The following is a 26,652-nucleotide window of genomic DNA, read 5'->3' as shown; positions in this document are numbered from 1 at the left end:
GCGACGCCCATGTATTTCGTCCCACACTTTGGGAAATATCTCGAAACTGGTGTCGTCTTGAAAATTCATTTCAAGTGGATACGTCCTGCAAGTTCAACGGCCACAATTCGTAAATTTCAATGCGGACCGTAAAATAATTAGTTGGGAAGGTAATTAGGGAATTGTTGTTAATTAGTTGAATATATGTTTTGATTTCTCGTGCTATAGTAATGTCTGCCTCTTCGGATAATCCAGCTCAAGAAGAAGAATTACGCTGTCAGCCACTGACGATTTAAAAAAAAAATACTTATATACGTATTGTAAGCTTCACGAATTTAGAGTAAAATATTTGCTGGACCTATTGGGGTCAGTGGGTCCAATTATAAATTGGAATTGGACTGGGCTAATGGCCGGTGCTCCCTATAAGAACTTATTAGGCTAACAGCTATCAGTCGTCAATAACTTCATGGCTGCTATAGTATTCTACCGGAATTGTCGCTGGGGACATCATCTGCACTGACAAGTGCGCATCGAAAGCGATGCGCCTTCTGACTAATTTCCACTCGGCACTGCCCCACTCTCTCGGGCATGTACATCTATCTTATCAGCAATTGTACGAGGAAAGTTGTCGTCCGCGAGTTCGCGATACGCAGTTGCCCGCGAGTGTTTTTTTCTCTTTCCTTTTTTTTTGTAGCACTCGGTCACACAGCTATATAGGCGACCTCGCCGCGGCAGCGTTACGTGTGCACGATGTGACGCCTGGCCGTTCTCAGGCAAGAATCAGAGCCACGAGACAGCAACCGACTGCGATTAAACTCGGAGTAACTTGTAAGCGCACTGACGGAGTTTGTTCGTCTCGTTTCTTCCGTATCTCGCTCTTTTTTTTGGGGGGGGGGGGGGGCGTGGTAAACGCGGAGGACGTTAGCAAGATGAGCGCAGGGCAACTCTGTGATGAACGATGTACCGCACATATAGTATGCACGGGCCCTATGGGCACGAACGTGTGTACTCGCATAATCGCACCCTACTATACCTATCCTCATAGGAGTCGTTTTGAGTGCGTCGTGGTCAGAACAAAGCACACTGTGAAAATAAATCAAAGTAGAATTGTCGGTGAAACAGTGCATGCAACGCGCGAACGAACGATTTCATATCGGAGCTTTCGAGAACCTCGGGTGCCAAATTATACCAGTCGTTGATCGTAGGAGAAAAGGAGTGTACGAAAAGAAGGATCATACGAAAAAGAAGGACGCTGACTTGATTTACTCAGTCATTATGGGGCACGGTGTTTCTGCATATGATACCATGCATCAATAGATCTCTTACGTCACTCTTACGCAAATATGTAGATGCGATTATATGACGTATTTCTTCGCTCGCTGTTTCGCATGCACCTACTTCGTGCGCGCACTGCAGGCGAGATAACTTGCGAGGAAGGCCCCTGCCTGAACGGTGGCTCCTGTGTCACCCGTGAAGACCTCACAGATGTCTGCTACTGCAAGATTGGATTCAGGGGCCGACTCTGCGAGATAGGTAAGTGCACGCACACGCTAGGGCCGTTTGCTGCTTCTCGTGCTTGGTTATTTGGTGCGCAGGTTTGTTTCGTTCTCTGTCACTCACGGAAAATATTGTGCGCTCCATTCTGTAAGTATGTAGGGCTCCCATGGCGCAGCACGCGCGCCACTTCCAACGTATCAACGCTTTGTTGTCTATAAATGGTCAGTCAGTGACCAATTCGCGTGGTTCAGTATATATAGGCGAATAGCCATGAAGGGCTCTCGCTTTAGCACTTACGTGTGATCTCAATATGGTTTCTGATATTGAGCTTCTTTTTAACGAGTTAGCATTCTTCGGGTACTTCACGCACTTTCGAGGGTCTGTCTTCTGCCTGCCTGTCTGTGTCTGTATGTATATATATATATATATATATATCAATGAATGATGTCATCAAATCCTTTCAGCTGTGCCCGAGTGTTCATTGGGAACATGCCCTCGCGGCACCTTCTGCGTGAGCACCCGGCGTGGATTTCGTTGTCTTCGAAGCCTAAGGGACCTACGGCCGGGATACCGGCTGCCCTGGAAATAAACGTGCACCGCGTGTGTCTAGCGACCGAGCGTCCCTTCCATGTTCTCGTCTAATGTTGACTTCGTGTGCGTGCATGACCTACGATACATCGTTGGTGAGCACTTAAGTTCTCAAAATTAGTCCACCTTACCGTGCGCTGCCATTTGAGTGCGCCACGTCGCCTAGCAACAGCTTGTTTATGTAAGCGAGAGTACGCCAATAGTTACCATCTTCCCTTGTGGCAACTTGCGCTTTGAAACGCTCTTGCCGATACGTCACAAAGCGGTGATAATGTACCGCCATCGGCATGGGCCCAGGTCGCAACGGAACAGCTTGTAACGGGTTTTTGCTGGAGTGCGACAAATGAGTCGCCAAACCATCGCCGTCACACTGTCGTCGCCGCCAATTGCTGCTGTTGTCGCAAAAACGCGCGATCGCGCCGCAACCACAATTTGCTCGACTTACACAAACATGTTGCTCCATCTGCTTACGCTTTGCAGAGCCCCGAATGATGTTGTATATCTAGATATACGCGCCACCCGCATAACATATTGCATGGTTTCCACAGTACGTGGAATCATATTGATTTTTCGTAGTTTCCATTCTTTTATTCCACTTCACCGCTCTCTCACTTGAAACCACGGCCCTACTATTGCCAGGATCGACCTCAAGGCGTGACGGAAGATGAGACATGAATAAAAATGTATATAAAAGAAAGTCTTTACAAAACACGGCCCATGCTTTTTCTCTTCCTTATAACACACACGCACACACGCGCACGTGCACGCACATGCACGCACACAAAAATTCATCTCGATCAAACTCGGAGACTATATATGTGTGTAAGTTAAATTTTGTTTTCTCCTGCTATTAAATGCACTATCACACGATCTTCTAATACAAACCACTTAAGTATGAGAGGTTGAAGATATGACAAATACGTCTCTTACTCAGACGAGGTACTTAGCAAAGTTTTTTCCTTATTAAATCAACAGCAATATCAACAATCAATACCATTAAACTTTCAGAAGCAAATATCCCTCTGTTGCTATCTCTCACTGCAACCTCTGTTCTGAGCACGTAAAGCATAACAAAATACCCTTAACCGACTAACCGAAAGCAGTTTCACTGAAGTGCAAAACACCAGTGCACTTTGGAGGCAAAAATACAAAAGTGTGTGTGTGTGTGTGTGTGTGTGTGTGTGTGTGTGTGTGTGTGTGTGTGTGTGTGTGCGCGTGTGTGTGTGTGTGTGTGCGTGCGTGTGTGTGTGCGTGCGTGTGTGCGTGCGCGTGTGTGTGTGTGTGCGTGCGTGTGTGTGTGTGTGTGTGTGTGTGTGTGTGTGTGTGTGTGCGTGCGCGTGCGTGTGTGTGTGTGTGTGTGCGTGCGTGCGTGCGTGCGTGCGCGTGCGCATATGTATATGTATATGTATATGTGTATGTATATGTATATGTATATGTATGTATCGACCACCGAATAAGTCTTTCGGATATATATGTATATATATATCCGAAATACTTATTGGGTGGTCGATAAGCTAACGTAATAACAGCGTAGCTAATTGGGCTGACCGTATATTTATAGCTCGGACTCTTTTCACTGCTTATGAATCTCTGAGGACTATGACTTTTGCATGTTCAGAAGAACCGATGGCTTGCGAGAAGCAGTCGAGACAATGGAGACGCATTTTTAAGGACATGCACTTAAAACAATATCGACAGACTGGTCGCACTTAACCATGTGCACTGTCACGACGAATTACGCAGTACTGAGGTGGTATAAGAGCTGTTCTTGAGCCCGGGCTGCAGCATCGGCACGGTGTAGACGAGCTCGTTCCCGGTTCTGCTCGTGGCGTTGCTGATCGAAAGCTGCCTGCTCCCCAGAAGTACGTATGACGTGTGGCCTACCTATTTCGGAGCCGGAGAGAAACTGCTGCGCGAGCGCTCGGCTGCGACGGAGAGCAATTGACGTCACTACTGGCGCAGCTAATCCAACACCACCTAGATAGTACAAGGCCTTTACACTGTGATCTATAATGTCATGTTACCTGGCCCGACTGCCGTAGAATCTAATGGGGATGCTCCCATGGCCTATGCATCCTTGCATTCAAAACGCCACAAAAGCCCTTCTGAACGTCGTGAAGGATATTGAACGGTATGAACGCTTGCGACAGTGGAGATTCCTCTGCGACTGACTGTGAATGACTATCATTTTTTTTGTCTCCTTATCTGTTCTTCCCCATTCACCCTCCCCAAGTGTAGGGTAGCTAACCGAGAACGTCCTTGGTTTACCTCCCTACTTTCTCTCTTCGTTTCGCTCTCTCCCGAGTAGCAGCAGTGAGTTTGAGGTCGCCGCTTTCAACACGCCAGCCTTGTCAATGGAAATTTCGGGCTAGGTAGCATGACGTTGTGGATCGGAGTAAACAGGCCTTGTGCTATCTAGGTGGTGCTGGCTAATTGCGCAACTCTCTCTCTCTCTTCGCGCATGCATATGTGGCTGTGCCGGAGACGTTTTCAGCGTACAGGCGACCGACAGACGGATGGACGGATGAATCGGCTAGCCATATATACAGCTTCGCTGTAAAATAAGAACTCGCAATCGGGCATCGCTTCATCGGAGAACGCACAACTCCAATTGAGTCCATACTCCCAAGTCGTGCCAACTGGGGAGTATTCGCTCACCATTATCAGGCTAAGATAAAGCTATGTCTAAGCTGTCACCAGTACTGTAACGTCCCGTTTGCGTTCTCGGTTGGAAGCGTTGCACTACTGGGTAACAGTATAATTCAACCAGAAAACGAACAACAGCGCTTATCTGCATTTACTGAGTACGTCGTCCACTATCGGAAAAGAGAAATCGGATGGAAGCTCAATGGCAGCACGGTCCTGTTTTCAAAAATAACAACGCTCTATAGCCACAACAGCCCATGCATCGGCGCTGTAGACGTTCGTGCCTTTTAGAGGGCAAAGTATACACCTCCACGCCCTGCGCGTTTGAACTGTCGCACGTTCCCGACTAACATAAAGATGTTTCGATTTCAACAGGAGTTGTTCTTGGCGGAAAGTTGTCGCTCATGGGCTGGGTGCAGGTGTTTTTCGGAAACCTATAGGCATTGATTTCAAAATCTCTGGGTACCATACAGATGTGTGCTCATTATTTTAATGGCTGCTTGGTGCGCGCGTGCTCTATATATTTACTCCGCGTGTCGCTGGAACTATATATAGGCGTTATAGCACTGACGCGACGACTCAGGGGTCCCGAAACGAAGCATTGAAGCGCATCCCACGTCGTTGTCTCGCCGACTCGGGAGAGAAATGGGGAACTAGCTGACAGCACGACCCGCGAGGTCCCTTTGAATTTTATTTATTAAAGCGAAGCCTTCTTGGCCTCTTCCCACCACTTTGGTGCCCGTTCCTTTAACCGAGCCGCTGTCGACTTGCTGCAAGCGCACTTCATTCGCACCACATGTGCACGTTCTGTACCCTTTCCGTATAGCCTTAACTATTACGAATATCTTAGTAGCCCCTGTTTATTGCGACATTTGACTGAAGGTTGTGCGCTACATGTGTTTTTCGCTCACTCACGGGATTTATGACGCATGCGCATTGCAGCAAGCGATTAAACGCACGGAAAGCGTCTGCACTGGGTCTTTCGGAGGAACAGTTCGGTTTCGTAAATGTCTGGAAAAACGTACTCTGAACCACAAACCAATCAGAAAGACAGAATTGACGTGATCAGACGCATATAAAGGAGACTGCAAAAAGACCCTGCAGCGGCGCGACAATCGGCCCCAGCGCCGCCTAGAAACAAGATGGCGTGCACGCGCAAAGAACACGCTATAGCGCGCTCGTCCCCAGCGGTCTCATCAATCTGCCGCTCTCTAACCGCTCTCGGGGACCATCGTCGCCACGGCTGGAAACCGTGGCCACGGCAGCTTCCTATGCTCAGCCGCCTCTACAACCCTTGGGCTGTGAATGGCGCTCCCTTAGATCCAGGCAGCCGCAGAACACATAGGAAAAGAAACGACCCGATACCATTGACACGTCGTAATCTGTAAATAATAAATAAATACTTAATAAAGGGATAATGAGACATCCACCCAAACGTAGCTAAGTGCTACAAAGGCTTTGCGCAGAACTATTACCTTAAACATAGATACCTGTACGTTGTGCTACGTACCACTTACGGTACGTAAATTGTACGTAGTACAATCATACAACTTACGTAGTACCATTGTACTACGCACGTACTACGTTGGCGTCAGCGGCCTTCGCCGGCCAGCTGGTCATATGGTTATGACGTATTTGACGTAAACTCGGTGCCCTGCGCTACAAGGAATTATCGTACAGCCTGCTTTACCTCAGCATTGTATCGGAAGTTACGTGCCGAGGGTGCGACTTTCAATGCAGGGAACAGCCAGGTGCCCGTTCATGCCCGATAAGAGCACGCATTTCCATTGGCTACCGCGTTGTCAGCACACGTCTGTCTACCATCGTGATTTGTACTCGTATAACCTCGGGCACGCCGATCTGTTGCGCAGACGTGATCCATCATACGCTGCCTGATCGAGCCCGACAAGGCGAAATCGACAACTAGTCGGACGCTTCTAGAAATCGCTCACAAGTTCCCCGGAAACGACCAGGACTTGATTGACACCCTAAAAACCAGATACCTGGGTAGCGACCCCATACAACCCTGCCTCCTAAAATATGAAGGAGAACCAAGACCAGAACTGGACGCTCCCATCACGGAGGAAGAGGTGTATGCCGCGGCACGAGCCTCACAGCGCAACACAGCTCCCGGAGTTGACAAAATCACCAATGCCATGATTAGAAACCTGAGCCCGATGCACATCCAGGACTTGACCGAATACCTAAACGAGGAACTCTGGAGCAAGGGCCACGTACCAAACGAGTGGAAACACGCGGAAATCGTGACCATCCCCAAACCCGGCAAGAAGCCCGCGATCGACGTTCTGCGTCCCATCTCGCTGACTTCGTGCCTCGGCAAGCTGTACGAGAGGGTCATTGAAACCCGCCTCCAACATTACATAGAGGACGGTGACCTCTTTCCGCACACAATGCTTGGCTTCAGGCCGGGACTTTCGGCTCAAGATGCGTTCCTAATCCTAATGGAAGAAGTTCTCAAGGGCATCCCGAAGGGAGGAGAACACCTCCTGCTCGCACTCGACCTAAAAGGGGCCTTCGATAACATCTCCCACGAGGCCATTCTCAAGGGACTGAACGACATCAGCTGCGGGGAGCGCATCTTTAATTACGTTAAATCGTTCCTGACGGGCCGGACGGCAACCATCGGAATAGGCAAGAATCGATCGGATACGATCGACGTGCCGAACAAAGGAACACCGCAGGGGGCGATAATCTCCCCGATTCTCTTCAATGTCGCGATGCTAGCGCTGACCAAAGAGCTGCGGAAGATCCCCGACCTAGGTTACGCCCTGTACGCAGACGACATCACGCTCTGGGCCACCAAGGGCTCTCTAGCGCAAAAAGAGGCGACCCTTCAAGAGGCCGCGACGGCCGTGGAGAGATTTGCGGCAGCGAGCGGGATGCGTTGTGCGCCCGAAAAGTCCGAGGTGATCCGGGTGCACGGAGGTGGAATCTACAAGTCCCCCGGCCCTATCGACCTCTATCTTGAGGGCCAGAAGATAACGGAAGGCAAATAAGACTAGGATTCTGGGTTTTTGGATCCAGAGTAACCTGAAAGCCTCCCACACCATCCAAACCCTAAGGTCGGCCACCAACCAGATCTCGCGGATTATAAAACGAATTACAAGAAGCCGCAAGGGCATGCGAGAAGAGGACACGATTCGCCTCGTCCAGGCCCTGGTGATCAGCAGAATAACGTATAGCATGCCGTATCACTATCACTCGCTAAACAAACGCGACCAAGAACAAGTCGATGCCATCATCAGAGGCGCGTACAAAACGGCCCTGGGTCTCCCTGTCACCACCTCAAACGAGAAGTTAGCGGCCCTCGGGATCCACAACACCTTCGCTGAGCTGTCGGACGCGGTTATGGCTTCGCAAACGACCAGACTACAGAACACGGCGGCGGGCAGAGCCATCCTCCACCGGACCGGAACGGCAACGGAGCTCCGTGCCCTCGATGGGCAACGATCACTCCCGCCTGAGGTCAGAGGCAAGATCAAGGCGAATCCGATACCGAAGCACATGAGTCATGAACTCCATAAAGGACGACGCAAGGCTCGCGTCGACAGACAGCGCCGACAATTCAAGGGTGACCCGTACGTGACGTACGTGGACGTGGCGGCGTACCCTGTGGGGGGCCTCTTCGCGGTAGCCGCCGTGAACGGGAGAGACAACTCCTTGACTTTCGCAGCCTCCGTGAGGGCAGAGACCCCAGCTGCGGCTGAGACCATAGCCGCGGCGCTGGTAATAAAGCAAGAAGACAGGGTAGGCAGGGAAGTCCATGTCGTTACCGACTCGCAACAGGCCTGCCGTAACTTTACGAACGGACGAACACCGCTGCTGGCGGCTCAGATTCTAGGCCCGAGGCTGCAAGAATACCATCAAATCACGTGGACGCCGGGTCACGCGGGTCTGGAGGGGAACGAAAGGGCGAACGCCCTAGCTCGAGCGCTAATCAACCGAGCGGGGCAAGACCAATCGTCTCATCAATCCCCACCCTTTACCTTCATGCCCCTGCCATCCAATTATTGCGAACGACTGGAGATCCAGCGACTCAACCGCAGGATTTATCCCCCGCCTCACAAAAAGCTCAGCACTGAAGATGCCGTAGCTCTCCGACTTATACAGACCAACACATTTCCAAACCTACACATATACAGTAAAATGTTCCCACATACATATCGCGGCATCTGCCCCTGGTGCGGCGACACACGCCCTACACTCTTTCACATCTCGTGGGGGTGCGAGGGCAAACCTCAACACTTAAAGACGCCTAGCACGCCATTTGAGCGGTGGGAGGTACAGCTGACCGGCGATACCCTGGCGGGACAAGAAGCTCTCGTCCAGCAAGTACGTCGAGCAGCCACGGCCAGTGGAGTCCTGGAATGAGGACCCCACCCACTCGACCTCAAGAGCAACCACCTCGGTGGTCCGAATAAATGTTTTTTTTTTCTCTCTCTCTCTGTTGCTACTCTACCTTCTTCGGCGCTCTGCGCGTGCGTCATTCCTCCTTCGCTGACGCTCCTTCCGTCGTTGAACCATCAACGGGCGTGGATTCTCATGACGATTGTTTGTTTTACCTGGCGTACCATATCCTCTCCTTTTAAAAAAATAACGAAAATTACTTTCGGAACGTCCCCCGTAGCATGTGCATCAACCGGAGTGAAAGTCTGTAGGAGCCAACATCTAACCGCGCCACTATATGTGCCACGCCAAAGCATGTATAACAGCGTAGTACATGGAGTCTCAATATACACAATATGTAAAAAGGAGCTGTGAAACAACAAATGAGGAATTTATAGCTTTACTACAGAAAATTTATTTGAAAGGGAACTAGAGATAGTTAGATTTAAAAGAATGGCTTTATTCTGTTTGTATACGCTGAAAGATAGTTTTGATTTTTCCAGAATCTATCTATCTATCTATCTATCTATCTATCTATCTATCTATCTATCTATCTATCTATCTATCTATCTATCTATCTATCTATCTATCTATCTATCTATCTATCTATCTATCTATCTATCTATCTATCTATCTATCTATCTATCTATCTATCTATCTATCTATCTATCTATCCATCATCTATCTATCTATCTATCTATCTATCTATCTATCTATCTATCTATCTATCTATCTATCTATCTATCTATCTATCTATCTATCTATCTATCTATCTATCTATCTATCTATCTATCTATCTAGCGGGCTTGTGTGTTCTTGTAACAATGACGCCATGCTTAGCATCGGCATCCCGTGGTGCGAGAAACGCAACCTGTGTGTGAACGGGATTACCGAACAAACACCTTTAATGCGCGCCGTCAACAGCAAGGTTGCGCGAAGAAAGCTTGCGTCGCTCAAGGCTCATTTAACACGGTCACTGGCTGTCCGATACGGTGCGAGGATGCAGAGCCAAGGCGCAGCAGGTGCTCAGCTGCGTCGCGGGGCCAGAATCAATGGCCCCGCGATGACTGACTATCTATCTATCTATCTATCTATCTATCTATCTATCTATCTATCTATCTATCTATCTATCTATCTATCTATCTATCTATCTATCTATCTATCTATCTATCTATCTATCTATCTATCTATCTATCTATCTATCTATCTATCTATCTATCTATCTATCTATCTATCTATCTATCTATCTATCTATCTATCTATCTATCTATCTATCTATCTATCTATCTATCTATCTATCTATCTATCTATCTATCTATCTATCTATCTATCTATCTATCTATCTATCTATCTATCTATCTATCTATCTATCTATCTATCTATCTATCTATCTATCTATCTATGAACGACATAATTTTTTTTCGTTTCTCTACGATCTTCAATTAAGATATGTTTGCAGCAGCACCACCCACACAAGGGTAGCCAAGCAGATCTCATATGTGCGGGGCCAATTAATGTTAATTTGTGAAAGAGATACAGCAATTTAACGGACTAGTCTTGCAACTCAGAGCATGACTATATGATGCTTCGATGTGGCACATATATACAAATGCCGCGTGTCTTGTCGCTTCCAGTATGTTCTATGCAGCGTAGTTATCTGCACTTGTAGGGTCTGTCTGTTGCAACCGCATCACAGCATTCGACTCCTTTGTGTATTCATGCGTACTCCCGGAAAGAAGCAGTCATGAGGGAAGTAAAAGTTGCTCTCCGTTAAACGAAAGAAGAAGACAAGGAAAATAGGAAACTCATTAAAATTGCCACACACGTATACCTACATACACATACACACACGCACGCACGCGCTATACAGTGCACGCCCAGACGTGCTTAAGGTTCTCTATGCAATAGTACGACGCCTTGCCCTGTAGCTATACCTTAAGCGCATATCTCACTGAGTAAAACATCTTGAGTTCAACATCTTGATCATGTTCAACCAGTACCAACTCGCCCAAATGTCGATCCTTCACTGAGTAACAGCGACTTTCTAAGCTAACCGAAATATCAAAGACCACGCGGCTCTTGCCGTACATATAAAGTGCACATATATATATATATATATATATATATATATATATATATATATATATATATATATATATATATATATATATATATATATATATATATATATATATATATATATATATATATATATATATATATATGTAGTTCTTCTATACCTTCCCACAGCTTAATATGATTGATTGCCTCTGGATTATTGCTTGATTCGTGTACAAATAATCTTGATAGTGCGTCAGCGTCAGTGAGGAGTAGGCCAGGACGGTGCGAAATTACGAAATAAAACTGTTGCAGGAAAAGTAGGAATTTGGCACCTTCCAGGTAAGTCCGAAAGTATTGCACAGCTTTTCAGACGGCCAGAGCTTCCTTTTCTGTAGTAGAGTAATTGATTTCAGCGGGTTTCAGGGTATAACTATAAAATCCCACAACGTGTTGTTTGGTTTGATCAGGTTGTTTTGAGGCTTTCTGGTATAGAACTGCACCGGTAGTATAGTGTGATGCGTCCGTGTCCAGCACGAACGGCCGAGAAAAATCAGGTATTCGCAAGATGGGGTCCGACGATATTAATTTTACAAGCTCACAATAGACACCTTCGCACTCCTCGTCTCACTGAAAAGGCACGTCTTTCCGAGTTAAACGTGTGAGGCACCTTGTTCTCAGTGCACAGTCTTTGATAAACGCCCTGAAGTGTCTGACTAGGCAAAAAAAAAAAAAAACGCAGGGAGTTCACGTCATAAGGCTTTACCAGCTTAGCAATTCTCTCTACCGATTTTCGCTTAGTAATTTTAGTGTGTACATCAAACACCCTGCCAAGAAATACTACTTTAACTTGAAAGAACGCACTTTTCTTGAAATTGACTTTGAGTTAGGCAAGACTGAGAGCGTGAAGAACTTTTGAAAGATGACTACGGTGATCTTCCTTTGTCTTTGAGTAGATGATGATGTCGTCTATGCATACATTGCAAAATGTGCCCAAGTAAGGTTGCAGAATGTGGATCATAATCTTCTGAAACTACGCAGGCGAGTTTTCCAACCAAATGGTAGGCGGTTGTACTCAAACAAGACAAATGGGGTTATGAACGCGGTGTACTTTTTTGTTTCCTCACTTAGTTGAATCTGCCAAAAGCCCTTGCAGAGGTCTATTCGTGAAAAACAATGGCAACCACCAGTTTCGTCAATGATTCGCCGATTCTCGGCATTGGATAATGTATCAATTCAGTTTGACAATCCAGAGCCCGGTAGTCTGTGCAGAGGCAAAATGTTCCGTCTTACTTTGATGCAATAGTTATAGGAGAAGCAAATGGGGATACAAAAAGCCGGATGATACCTGCCTCTAACATTTCTTGCAACTCCTTTTTCAGCCACACCTTTTTATCTCTGGACATATTATAAGGGGCTCTACGAACTACTGTTTCATCTGCGAGCTCGAAAGGAACGACACGTGATTTCATCGCTGGAGGATAGCTCCCCATGCATGTAAGCTCTGGGTACTTTGTCTTGATGTCTTCCTGGTGAAAAATCAGCCTCGATACACTAGGTTCTTCACCAGGATCTTCTGTTCTTATGGTGTCTTCGGTCATTACTTTGTCCTCCCAGTAGAGGTTTATTCTAAGTTTTTTCATGTCTGGGCGGGACAAAAGCAAATCATAGGCGACATCGGCAATTGCCAATACGTCACTGGTAATAGAATGCCCTTGGAATTGAATAACCAGGGTTACCCATTCACTATGCGTGGTCACTGATCCATCGTAGGCTTGGACAATCAATGTTCTACCAGCATACAGACGACCGGCATCCACTTGAGTCTTGTTGATAATTCATACCGTAGCCCCACTGTTAATGAGAGCCTTCACTTCAATGCTATCTACCGTAATGGCGGCGTACACAGTAAGCTTAACGACACCAAATACACCGTCTCACTGAAGCTCTTTTTCTGGGGCTTGTGATCTATGGTAGTCATATTATGTGGAAGAAGCTTGTCGTGAACTGCGATAATTGGTTCTTCACCGTTATCACTGTCATGATTGACGCTTCCCAGGGGTTTGTTTATGAAGCTATCTTCACATTCACATCACGGCAACGACTCTAGATGTTCGCTCAGCTCACGAGAATCAAGTTGCTTTGTTCTACCACCTGGCTGTCTTCTCAATGTAATTCTTGGCACTGAGGTCTGTAAAAAGTTTAGAAGATTATCACGTGTTCTTGGACCTTTGAGATGGCCATGACTACGGATCTCGATACACAACCATTGCGTTATCAAAGCTACAATAGCAATAGACGATAGCTTTGGTCCTGCAGAATACAATAGGCGACGCTTCTCAAGACCCAAGCAGAGAGCCACATGTATATCTGAACCGTAGTGCAGCATATATCTTTCTACTGCATTGCCTTCGAAATCCGCTAAAAAGTTGCTTTCCCACAGTTCCCAACATGTTGGTCCATGATCCATCAGTTGCACATCACACCATCTTCTGGCGATTGCGCCCAAATAACGGCACATATTCAAGATCTTTGTGTCTTCGGAGTGCCACATATTCTTGTCACAGGCGTACTCGGAAAAACCACAGCCAGTAGTGCGCACTTTGCGGGTTTCCTTCAAAAAAAAAATGGCTGTGGCTTAGGTAAGGTTAAGCCCAGGATGCGAAGCATACTAGCCTTTATTTTAGTTGTTGAACCACTGTTTAGCTTGGTGAACTGCTGTTGCTTGGCTATATTTGGTTCGGCTAGACGAAGAAACAACTCATGCGTTACTCTGCTTAGCCTTGGACGCCCCGCATTGGACGCGGTGAGCGTCGAGCAACGCAGCGTTCGGCGCGGCAACGAAATGTGCGCCTGAGCAAGCGACGCACGCCTGAGCCTTAGAAACAGCTCGTTTCTAAGGCAACACCGCATTCACTAGAGGCGCTTTTGTACCGCTTTGGAGCATCGTATACTCGTGGCTCAGTGGTAGCGTCTCCGTCTCACACTCCGGAGACCCTGGTTCGATTCCCACCCAGCCCATCTTGCAAGAGTTGAGCCAAAGCCACTTCTCCTCTGTCGTGACGTCACGGTTTCACGTGGTTTCAAGGCGACACCGCCGCGCCTGAGGAGCTGGGTTGAGACCTCGTAATATGCTTCGCATAAAACATCCGGTTCAACACTACCTCTTGCTGATTTCTCTCGATTAAGCGCCTGTATATACCGAGGTTCTCATTATTTCATTCTGTTGCATAATGTTCCTTTGCAGTTGTTCTATAACAGCCAACTCCAGGTATACCTTCCTTTCCTCTTTGAGGTTGCCACGTCGTATGGGTTCCAGAACGACTTCGCTCAATATCTGGAGCTGTAGATTCACTGGCACCGAACCTGTTTGCACCTGCTAGGGTTTGGCGGCTGATTGCAGCTCGTTGCAGCACCACGTTAATCAGCTCGGTAGAACTAACTTCGCGAGGAAGGTCCGTCGCTGGCTCATTTCTAGAGGGGCACTCTAGAAGTATGTGCTTATATTTAGCATAAGGGGCTGCGCGAGCAGCCCCTTATGCTAGATCGAGAAATTGATCAGCCTGTAGTTTATACAAGAGTGACGGAGCAGTAATTGTGCGTGTCTCTCCATAGGAATTCCAATTCCCTCGAGTAGGACGAGTGAGATGGGATAGCGAATTCACGAAGCTTTTCGTAAGTGTTGTTTCCTACTGGCCGACTGACTTCGCTGATTATATGCCCGTCATCGCTGATATCTGCTATTACGGACAGTTTAGCTTAAGCACTTTCTTTGTGAATACGGGCGCAGTTCTTCTACTGAGGTAGTGACGTAACCGTGACAGCTGGCCTGCGGAGATCGAGAAAAACCAACGTGCTTAACATCTAAACCCGACTAAACGTCCAAGTAATGAACACAGAAGCGGCAAATCAACTCTCTCTCTCTCTATCTATCTATCTATCTATATATATATATAAATATATATATATATATATATATATATATATATATATATATATATATATATATATATATATATATATATATATATATATATATATATATATATATTTATATATATATATATATATGCGCGACACCTGATGACTATAAACGGGCGTGATTGATGACTTATTCGGGTGTAATAAATAAAAGAACGAAAAGAAAGAAAGAAGGAAAGAAAGAAAGGAAGGAAAGGGTTCATCGAAGCACTCGAATGAGAGAACGCACGGCGCCGGCACCTTTCTCGAAGCTTCGGCTATAACGTTTCCGACGACCGGCAATGACGTCAATCGCCGGGCAGCCAACGAGTGGGCGTCGCCGCGCGGTCGGATCTCCCAGGCTGCGCTTTGGGTGTGAGGCTGCATACTGAATCCCCGAGGGCCCGCCTGTACGGCCAATATATCCGCAGAACCTTCAGAGGCCACAAAAGACGCGGGCCCGCCACGCTGCTTGCCCGACCCGAAACTCAATTTCGGTTTGAACTCTCCGCGTGTCTTCTTTACAGCTCCTCCCGAGACCTCTATAGCTGCAGCGAAGCGGTAAAAATCTCCCCCTTCTCTGGAACAAACAAAGAAAGAAAATAATGCGAACACAAAGGACAAAAGCTCGTCTCCTTGTTCTTTCTTCTCAGTCGTGGGCACGCGCATCGCGTAAACAGAAAGGCCCATACGCGGCGACACTGAATGCATGCAGCCTTGGGGACGATATCGTCGACATTGTAAGATTGGGGACTGAGTGCACAGAGCTGTTAGCAATGGCCAGCAACTGGCACTGCGCCTTGTCTGCTGCGATCGCGCCCACCACCTGGGCGCCCGGCCAACCACGAAACAGATTTCATGCGTTCGAACACTGATTTGTTGTCGTTTTTCTTGTTCTCGACGTCATCGTCAGGGTTTATTCCTGATCAACCGATGCCTGCTCTAGATACACCTCAGCCGCTGCACAGTTTTAACAATGCAGAGGAAGACAACATTTTTGTCGAGTTGCTTATATTAGGTTTTTCTCTGCAAAGCTAGAGTGTGAAGCAGAAAAGCCGACTCTATGACCAAAAAGAAGAAACGAAAGCGGAAAGCGAGAGGTAAGCCAGAGAGAAAATAGGGAAGGGGGGGGGGGGGGCAGTTGGCTTTCGCGTCGAAGAGAAAGGGGCGTCTCAAAGGGAAGCCACAGGAAGCTGGGGCAGGGGTGGGGAAGTGTTGAGGATGGTAAGGTTCAAGGTGTTGGGCTGGTCGGGCGCGCATGGTGTCGCGCGAATGCCTATGCTCGCGAGCCAGCCAGAGCGACGTTTATATTGGCTGCCGGCTCAGCGGTGTCGCCCACGCGTTGGGATCGTGCGCCCGCCAAATCCCCTCGCCGCAGCGCGAGCGCCATTGTTGGCTCCTATATTAATGTCAGCATGAGCGCGGCTTGGCGCAGGCGGCGCGCTGCCCTAATGAAAAGTGTCAGGGGCTCCCGCTCGGCTCTCGTATGATGGATGCTGAGGCGAGGCTGTGAGAGAAGGAAGAAGGGAGTAGTATAAGGGAGAAAGGAAGCGGGCCCGGGGCTCAGATAGACTCACCCTGCGGGCTCTGAGAGCCGCGTTTTCGCCCTTGTTGGAGGAGCTAAGCGGCCGTTTGGAATGGCAGCACGTTCTGGATAGTGGAACAAACACAACGCTGAAGAAAACGACACTGTAATGGTTGTCTGGCACCTGCATTTTTATGTAGGAGCTTCAGATGAAAGTTTTCATATACAGTTTTGAAAAAAAAAAAGCATAACCCCCTTCCATCGTCCCCCCTCCATGCCCCTTTCCCCTGTGCCCAAAAGCCCAAACGCCGTTTTGTCCTTTTGTGTTCTTAACCCTTAACTTTAGGTCCCCGATTTCTAAATTTCACTATTGTGACTGGAATGACGACGACAACAAAAACTTCCAACGTTGTCTTATTAAAAAACGTCTGTTGAAACACTGTAGACATCGACTGAATCCGTCATGATTCTGAATCCAGTCATCACTTACAGTAGTAAAATAAATATTTGTACGTGGTATATAAACGTATGTGTGACTGGAGTTTCAAACATCTAGATATCTGTTGTCTTTTTAGGGACGCCACTCCGCTCTGGTAAAAGACAGAAGTCGTCATGATTGACAATAAACATACCTTTTCTTTCTTACCTTTTCATAAAATTTTATAAAAATATTGTTAGAATACTGATGTTTTTTGCCATAGTGATTTTACCATAGAGCTGTTATTATTAACTTTTTGACACGTTATTTACAAAGTTACTGTTATTGACAAACATGACAAATCCTGCTCATAATCGTCCCTAAACTGTCACCCCCGCCCCCTTTTCATAGAGGAGGTGCGTGAGCATGAAGTGCGCACACGCACGTAAACACGTTTCTTTCTTTCTTTCTTTCTTTCTTTCTTTCTTTCTTTCTTTCTTTCTTTCTTTCTTTCTTTCTTTCTTTCTTTCTTTCTTTCTTTCTTTCTTTCTTTCTTCCTTTCTTTCTCTCTTTCTTTCTTTCTTTCTGAAAGCGTTGTCGTTCTCTTGGCGCTTCTGGAGAAGGAATTGTTTTACTGCACAACACTTGAGTTATGCAGAAAACGGCCAGATGCAGGAGCAGCACATAGTACAACGGTGCATACAACTCGTTTTTACTCCTTTGTACGAAACTCAGCTCGTAGGTGCGACTGAATTGCCAAACATCTAGACACCTATATGATCTATATAGATATTACATATTACAAATTACATATTGCAAAAATTAGGCCATATCATAGGCATATTCAACCAAAATCGCTATTTGCTATCACAATCCGTGAAATTATTAACGTACAAATCTCTTTTTCTTTCCTATGTAAATTACTGTAATTTAGTGTGGGGCACAAACACACAAACAAATCTTATGAGGCTCATAAAAGCTCAAAAAAGAATTTTGCGGGTCATTGCAAGCCTCGCCTATTGTGAGCCTGCGTCGCACTTGTTCAAGAGATACAAAATGTTCAAGTTTAGCTATCTATACCGGCATAGCCTAGCGCGAGCGTATTCTTTAGGTGTTAAGCAAAGGAATTTCTTGTTTACGGAAATTGCGAATTTAGAAAGAAGTACTGCCACCCTTGACACTCGGAGGTCCGAACTTTGGAAAGTTCCGGCTTGCCGTTCCACGTATGGCTTACAATCACTGAACAATAATTTGCCGCGCTCATTAAATGAATTTCATATATTGGGCATAGATATTTCGCTATATTTAAACAATATGATTTGGCTGCACTGTTGATCATGTAAATTACTTACTTCTGTTCATACAAATTGTTCTTGCGTGGTTTTGTCAAGGTACTTCTATGTGACATTCTGTTTTTTTTTGTTATTACCATTGCTTTTTTGTTGACAAATTTCACAGCATACCTTATAGATTTCGCGTATTTGTCGATGTACACCTGCCAGCGGTTTTTTCTGTATGTGCGGCCATGCTGCACAAATTTATTCCTTTACTGTCTTTTCTTTTTTCCTATTAGTTTTCTTTATTGCGTGTTTTGCTGACCTGTCGCTGCCATGTGTTGTCAGGGGGTTGCGAGTTTTTTCAAGCCTTCTCCTTACGGCTTTTCTTTTTTTTTCTCACCCACCTCCATGTTCAATGGGAAATAAAGATTCATTCATTTATTCATCTTCGTAGAGACGTCAATCCACGCTGATAAAAGACAGAAGACTTCACGATTGAACAACATAATTTTTTTCCCCTTTTCATGAAGTTCTTAGGTATAGGAGTCTTTCGGGAGCAGGCACGTTGTTCGGGGATGCGGCCTAGCACAGTTCTGTCTGCCCAGGCGCTTTCCCCGCGCAGCCGCCGGTTGCTCCGTTGCTCGTCTTCCCGGGGGCGCCTATCGGGCTTCCTCCGCAGCCGCAGGCGCGGGGCTGACTTCTTGGTGAAGGAGGAGGTGGAAGGAAAGGGCGGGCGTCGTCCCTATAATGCCGGTGCGTCCTTTCTCATTACGTTCTCGTTACGCCCGTCAGGGGCCGGCCGCGCGGACCCGTGAACAGGTGCAATTTGCGCCCGGCTGCGAATAAGCGTCGCCGCCTTTTATTGGCTGTTCTATCACGGCATATTGCCTGCGCGCTGGGTTGGCGAGGAGAAGAGGGATGAGGAGGTGGGGGGATCTCGCGACTTCGATCGGCGCACCGGTCTGCCTGCGAATCCCTTCGCCATCTCTCGCTCTCGCTCTCGGTTCTTCCCAACCTTTGTTTTCATTATCACGTCAACTTCTTCTTTTGCGCTTCGTCTTTACCACTTCGCTCCACTGTTATGTTCGTGGTAAACTCAGCCGCGCTCAGCCTGAATACCGTGTAGTTTTCGACAGAATTGGGGTGTTTGACTCATGCATACAGGGGTCACAACAAGGTCGGTATATAGACTGGACTCTGACTGATCTGTGCTCCAGTCCTTACTTTGATTTAAGCCTCTTATTAGTGTTATTTATAGCAAGTAGTGTCAGTCACGTATAGAAATATGAAAATGTGCCCCTTTGTGAATGTTTCTCTGTTTAGAGTGCCTCATCCACCCAGGCAAAATTTACAGGAGAAACTTACACGTAACTGTGATACCGGGAGTAACGTTATACATGTTATTAACTTTACATTTTGCGAAATTCTCCAGTAAGTTATATTGTGATTCATGAACATCTAGAGTTGACATATTTATCCAACACAGCAAAATAAGCATTAGGGAAGACAACATCAGTAGTGCATACATTTGTACGCGAGAGCGCGCTATGAGTGGTACAAGCCAAACATAGGAGTCACAAAACATAAGACGAAAATGTCTGCAACGCTCGGGGCTGTGTCTTACCTGTAGCGCTGCTTCCCTATCATCTTGGATCGTCTAGCGGTGCGAATGTTCCAAGTGTTTTGAGTTTGGTGAGATGATACGGGCTAAATCCGGGCTGGTGGAGGCTGGTTCTTTTGTGTTCAATGGAAAATCTCGTTTCGTATTTCTGAATCCCACGAGCCACCCTTATGGACCTACAGGTAAATGCGACTTCTTGTACACCTAGAAGTAAACACGAATTGGATAAGCTTATACTTTGCACGATGCACGTATTCTGCGTTGGTCAGCAAGTGCTTAGATCATTCTGTTTCATCGCCACCCTTCATTCCAGATGTTCCTCATTATGCTTATATATATATATATATATATATATATATATATATATATATATATATATATATATATATATATAATATGTACTTTCCACTTTTGTGCCAGCGTGAAGTGGCAGAACAAACGCGTGATACGCGAGCGCTTTCTTCGCATTTGTTACGACGAAACGTCTTTACCTGCTCTGGCCCAGAAAATGTGTAAGCTTTCCGTAAATAGTTTTGAATAGATATTTCTTATAATTCATCGCACATTTCTTTTCCGAATAAAGTTTACTATTACTTCTACTACTACTACTACTACTACTACTACTACTACTACTTTGTTCTTTTCTTGACACGGAGTCTGACGTGATCGACACGCCCAACCAAAGTGGTGCGTTCGGACTCATTCCGCGCCGCCATGACTCGGGGTTACGAATCCCACTGCCCTCAGCAACACCCACGACAGCGAGCTGCGGCTGGAGAACCAGTGCACGCAACGTGGTGCTGAAGAATAATTAGCGCAGCGGAGGCGAAGAGAGAAGCGATAAGCTTTTCCTGCAGTGTTCCTATCCCTTGTGACGCACGGAACATAGAAAATTGGATTTCTGTCGAGAACCATAAGCGAGGTGCAGATCGCACTGAACTCAGTATTGTATGCGCTAAGAAATTAGCGTTCTTCATTTTTTAAAGATAACTTTACTGAGCCGAGGGTGGTTACTATACGCGGCGCTCGCGCGTAACGACTGTGTCAGTATCAAAAGTTACAAACGGCTGTTCTTAGTTTATGACCATGAAACGTTCAGCTCCCGTTTCGCGCACGGCGCGAGGAACAAAAGTCGCAAGCTTTAAAAGAAAGAAGAGAAGACGGGGGTCTGGAGGGGGACAGCAAAGACAAATTTTGCGACACGAATCACCCTGTGCGAGTGCCGCATGTCCAACGTAAAAAGGGATAACGACCTCGCCACGAGCGCTCCGTGGCGAGTTGAGAGTCAGTCGCCGAGGGAAAAGCCATTTCAGAGGCGCATGACCAATCCTCAGCGAGGAGAGATATTTTTCTCGGACCCATCGCGGCCTCGCACGCCCTGTGCATTACGCGTCGAACGCGAATAAGGGAGCTAGATCCGACTCGTACAGCTGCAAAAGCGCGTGACGGTCGTTCGGCCTTTTGAAGGCTCGAGTTACTTGTTAAAATGGCCGCATCGAATCTTCTTCAGATCACAAGCCCGGTGGTCGGGAAAATGCCGAGCACGATTAAATGCGTCCTGGGAAAAACAACGGCGATGGAAAGGAAAGAGCCAACGTGCCAGGACGAAGTATATGCGCACTATGCGCCGCCGGAGACATGCAAATCGCACTCTTTAGTCTCGACCCATTTGGCGTACGTGTGCACACGTAGAGAGACCAGGATGAGGCTCTTATCGGCTCCCTGATCTTACTACTCCTACTACTACATACACTCCCGCTGGACATAGCGTCGGGTCACTCCTTCTATGAGGTTTATCGGCCTTTGATTTGTGCCCTCCCGGACGCCGTGCACAATGCAGTACATGCATGGGCTTCGGGAAAACGGGCTGTCGCGCGTCTTTGTCCCCGGAGCGAGATCATAATCTCGACCCCGGATGGCCATCCTTACCCCTCGCGGAGCCCTTTCGCTCCGGTCGTTAATAAACGGGAGCAGCTAAGGCTGCGGAGCAGAGCGTCAGTGGCGCCCTCTACGAGAAGCGCGCAGACAATGGCCAAACCGTGAGGAGGGTGGGGCGTAATGGGGTTTGCAGCCATGACGAAATGTCCTGCGAAGCGTGATTGGCTCTCCCCTCGTATACTGCTCTGTGGCAGCGTGGCGCTGTTCTCCGGGGTCGTTTGGATAGCTTCTTCTTCTTGTACAAACGCTGCAGGTTCGCTGGCTTGGTCCATGGGAAGACTCTGGGAAGGCCATTTTCTCCTCGCCTGACCCTATCTCCAACCGCGCGGCTGGGACTACGGGTCGTCGCATGCGCTACTCCGGTCGATACGCACGGCGGCATCGAAGGAAGAGCCAACGCTTCGCAGAGAAAATGACGTGCGATAAGAGAGCTGGGACGCACTTGGCTTGACGATACGCTGCGCCCGAGGCGTCGTTCCCGGACGCAAACAAATCAGACGCACACACTGAAAAAAAAAGAAAGAAAGAAAAGGGCTGTAGAGGGTGGGTGGGAGGGGGTGACGATATACACTCTGAATTACAGCGAAAGCAGCCTATGTGGCGCTTTGTATACATATATAGAGACGTGCAATATACCGAACTGGTTTTAGCATTCCTTCACTATAGTCACATATTTTATTGGGAAAGACGTTCTTGCTATGCATCCGACCGGACTGACGGTATTGTGAGCCGACTCTTATGTTCGATAATGTATGCTGCAATGAAAATTCGCTGTTCATTCATAGCCGAGAGCTGGTCACAGACTACTCACATACCTTCATTTTACGATCGGCGTAGTGAGTGGGGTGTGTATAACCTTACATTAACAGCATAGGATGAATCGTTAATGATCGTTGCGTATCTATCCTCTCAGACGGGGTATCAATGAAGCAAAATGAAATCTTCCACAGACGTCAACGACTTATCTGGCTTTAAACTCATTTGCTGCGACCGTATAATTACTCCCCCGGCTCCCTCAAACTCCTCCACCCTCAGGTTGAAGTAAGGGTCTCCACCTGGCAAGGATAAAAGCTACATACATCCGGTTGTTCGATTATATGAGAAAAATAAGAGTGTTCGTTGAAATGATATTATTAAAGAAAAGAAACAATACCTACCAAATGAGGGCTGGCAAGTTGTAATTATTTTCCGAGCATTTTCCTCTACTCGTTTGGACAGTGGTCCTACGTTATTATTTGGATCGGCTGGTCGTGAATAGTTCGTGATAAGAAAGAAATGGAATTGATCGAAGGGAATCCTTACATTGTACAGGACAAAAACACTTCATCATGCGGTAACACTGCAATACAGTCACTTACATATAATAGGTGCATTCCTGTATTATACTTTCAATGCATGTGTGGTACTAATGAAGAAGTCTTTCACGGCAATAAAGACCTTTCAAGGTCTCTATAATAGGCTTTGGTCCAAGTATTGCCCCAAGTGACAATAGATGGTTACCCAGCGCCCTAATCGATCTATAGTCGCTAGAGCAATATCCCATGCCTTCTTAGGAGTCACCGCCAATATATAGGCCAGACTAACTGGGAACCCACCGAAACGCAACTTCACAACAAGCTCTTGCAGCGTGTGCACGCTCGTCGATTTTCACGATAATTTTGTTGCGTGCACATTTTGCCAGGGCGTTTCATAGGACGTTGCTGAACTGCCCCTCAAGCTCGGAGTATGAACCAGCGCACACGGCTTATACCTATCCCGTTGTTTCGTCTTGTCGCAATAAACCTCGATGCCTCCAAAGTTGCGAACAGTTCACTCTGTTCATTCGTTCATTCTTGGCTAATCTTCCGTTGTGGGTATGTACCATACTGTGGAAATCATCATCCTGATCAACACGTAGCGACCACATGAAAGTGCTATAGTTGGCATAGGCACGAGGGAAGTGCAAGTGTGGCTGTGGCCTATGTTTTTCTTCTTCTGTGGTATTTAATTCACGCACGCATGACTCCTGCGGTAAACAAACAGGTAAATGAGCTAACTCTACTCTTGTTGCACGGCGACAAAGACACACATAGAGTTCCTCTTCATTCTTGAAACCCTCTGCTCAGGGTGCGGTCAACCTTCACAAGAAACACTAAAATGGTGGTAAGGATAAGCACCTTACCTATACAGAATACCAATATGGAGAAAATTAAGTTTGTTCATATTGATTTTTCAGCTGAACGATCATTTGATAGTTACAACGGAGGCGCCAAATAAAACAACGGACGAAGGAAGGCGACACGGGACAACCACGTATAGGCGCATACAGATCTCGCCAGTTCGCCCGTTCTTTCGGTTCTAAACAGCTACAGACCAGACTGACTGGGAACCCACCGAAACGCAACTTCACCTACGTGGTTGTCCCGTGTTGCCTTCCTTCGTCCGTTGTTTTATTTGGCGCCTTCGTTGTAATTATGTATAAGCAACTCGTGCACCAGCACGTGCTCATTTTATCATTGTTAGAGCAACTGCACTGCTGCGCTGGGGGCCGACGTTCGAAACCTGCCGCCGGACGCTTTTCATTTTTTTTTTTTCAAAGTGAATGCGAATCTACTCGGCTATAACCCGACCAGCGACCGACCGACCGACCGACCGACCCCTGCAGGTGGAACTATGGAATGGTATAGGCAAAGAAAGCTTCGATTTAAATTTCTTGTAGAACTCATCTACGATGACTATATCCAAGAATGCGAATAGCACTTTTTATAGGTAAAATGAATGTGATGTACGCTAAAGCCGCGTTTATTGTTCTATGTACACTGTACCCTTTGTATAATGTATCCGCTGCGCTTGGGGATCTGCAACTGACAACCCTATAGACCACACGTCCAAAGTGACTCGGACCACCAGCGTCTACGGCTAACAATGCATCTCTCGTGGCTGTGTGCTGGTATTAAGGACATTATATGCGCAGGATGCTTAGGCAGGCCAAATTAAAGCCGTATGTCCCGGAGGAATTTACCCGTTGGATAATGGACAGCAAGCGCGTGAATTCATTGCTGCAAAACCTGCAACTTTTGCTAATCCCCCCTTTTGTTTTGTACATATGCCTTGCGGTGAGTCCATTGAATAATAAAAAAATAAAATAAAGGATAAGTGTTATATGTTATAACGAGTATTATAAAGAGCGGTACGAATCCAGTGGCACATATCCAGTGACCCAAGATGGCGTCAAAGGGGTTCATTGAAGAGCGGCGCATATATATTTAGTGTCACATAACCACTGATCTAAGTTAATTTGTTTTCGGTTGGATAGCTAGATAGCTATAGATAGCCGTAAAGAAAACTGGTCTAAAGGCCAAGAATTCTACTCACATCAATAGGCGGTTGGTGCGCACGGCTATTGCTCGCGTACGTAATATAATTTATGTGCAGTGTGCATGGAATCGGAACAAAAGAGTGTGTATGGAATCGGAACAAAAGATTATTAGCTTCATGTGATGTAAGAAGGGAGCGTCAGAAAAATAGCATATACGCTATGTCAGTTCGCGAGCTTGAAAGCTTCGGAAATGAGGACGCTGACGCTTGAAATGTAAACAAATAAATGAGGAAATGTTTCTGAAGCTATAAGAAGTGAAAAGGCAATGAAGAATGAATGCAATGAATTAATACAAATAAGAAATGAATTTAAGTTGCATGGAAATTACTTATGTGGTCTCTATTTTTCATTTGCCTGGTGTGGCGTCAAGTATAGTTCGGTCGGCAAAGTACACGTACCTCATTTCTACCTGAGTACAGCTTTCTCCGCAATAATCGCTATACATATATTTTTTTTACAATGAATTAATACAAATAAGAAATGAGTTCAAGTTGCATGGAAATTACTTATGCGGTCTCTATTTTTCATTTGCCTGGTGTGGCGTCGAGTATAGTTCGGTCGGCAAAGTACACGTACCTCATTTCTACCTGAGTACAGCTTTCTCCGCAGTAATCGCTATACATATACGTTTTTTTTTACATGCAAAACACAGCGCTTCAGTATGCATTACGTTGTTTCATAATATAGCGATGCCGTACACAGTTGCGAATGAATAGGCAACGCAACGACTTTGCAAGTTATGATGATCACGTTAAACAAAAAGCACGATATAGTCGAACTACCATGTTGATAGAAGTGTGTACAACTAAAATGGAAAAGAAATAGTAGTTTATAGTATATACTGCTCCGGCTTCGTCGCCTATGGGCGACACTATACTTATGCGCGCCAATGTTTTTGTCCCGCATATTCCGCTCTGGCGTACCTGAGAGAGAGAGCAAATGATAAAGGAAAGGTAGGGAGGTTAACCAGGACTGAGCCCGGTTGGCTACCCTACACTGGGGAAAGGGAAAAGGGGACTGAAAGATTAAAAGAAGAAGAGAAAGTCCACTGGGGATATCGTTCGGTCACTCAGTCCGGGTCACAGACGCTGACTCAGTCCAGTAGCCTTCAAATATCGCAGCAGAGCTTTTGTGACCTTTCGTAGCTGCGATATGCGAGGCCATGGTCCCAAGATCTTCTTCAAGGTGAACGGTGTGCTGTCTAGCTGATTGAGAGCTGTGCAGAGGTCATGTCTTTCGTTTTGAAAAGATGGGCAGTAGCACAGTAGATGTTCTATAGTTTCCTCGGCACCGCAGGCATTACAGTCGGCGCTATCAGCCATTCCAATCAAAAACGTATACGCATTGGTGAATGCGACGCCCAAGCGTAAGCGGCACAGC

The 26,652-nt window shown here is 46.6% G+C and overlaps 1 protein-coding gene across 6 annotated transcripts in view; it reads left to right on the top strand.

Annotated features, from left to right (window-relative positions):
• The window catches only part of LOC139059201 (homeobox protein vab-7-like), a 91,990-nt gene that overhangs the window by 10,749 nt on the left and 54,589 nt on the right, over positions 1 to 26,652 (top strand). For 3 of the 6 annotated variants that reach the window (XM_070537291.1, XM_070537292.1, XM_070537294.1), the window contains 2 exons: positions 1,396 to 1,512; positions 12,558 to 12,672. In XM_070537291.1, the coding sequence (XP_070393392.1) occupies positions 1,396 to 1,512; positions 12,558 to 12,672 (232 nt within the window). Of the gene's footprint in view, positions 1 to 673; positions 808 to 1,395; positions 1,513 to 12,557; positions 12,673 to 26,652 lie in introns of all 6 variants that reach the window. The other 3 variants (XM_070537296.1, XM_070537295.1, XM_070537293.1) reach the window with 2 other exon arrangements.

The sequence above is a fragment of the Dermacentor albipictus genome, chromosome 4, assembly GCF_038994185.2.
Source record: "Dermacentor albipictus isolate Rhodes 1998 colony chromosome 4, USDA_Dalb.pri_finalv2, whole genome shotgun sequence".
Classification (NCBI taxonomy): Eukaryota; Metazoa; Arthropoda; class Arachnida; order Ixodida; family Ixodidae; genus Dermacentor; species Dermacentor albipictus.
The sequence above is the reverse complement of the archived record's forward strand: the minus strand, read 5'-3'. Positions and strand labels throughout refer to the sequence as shown.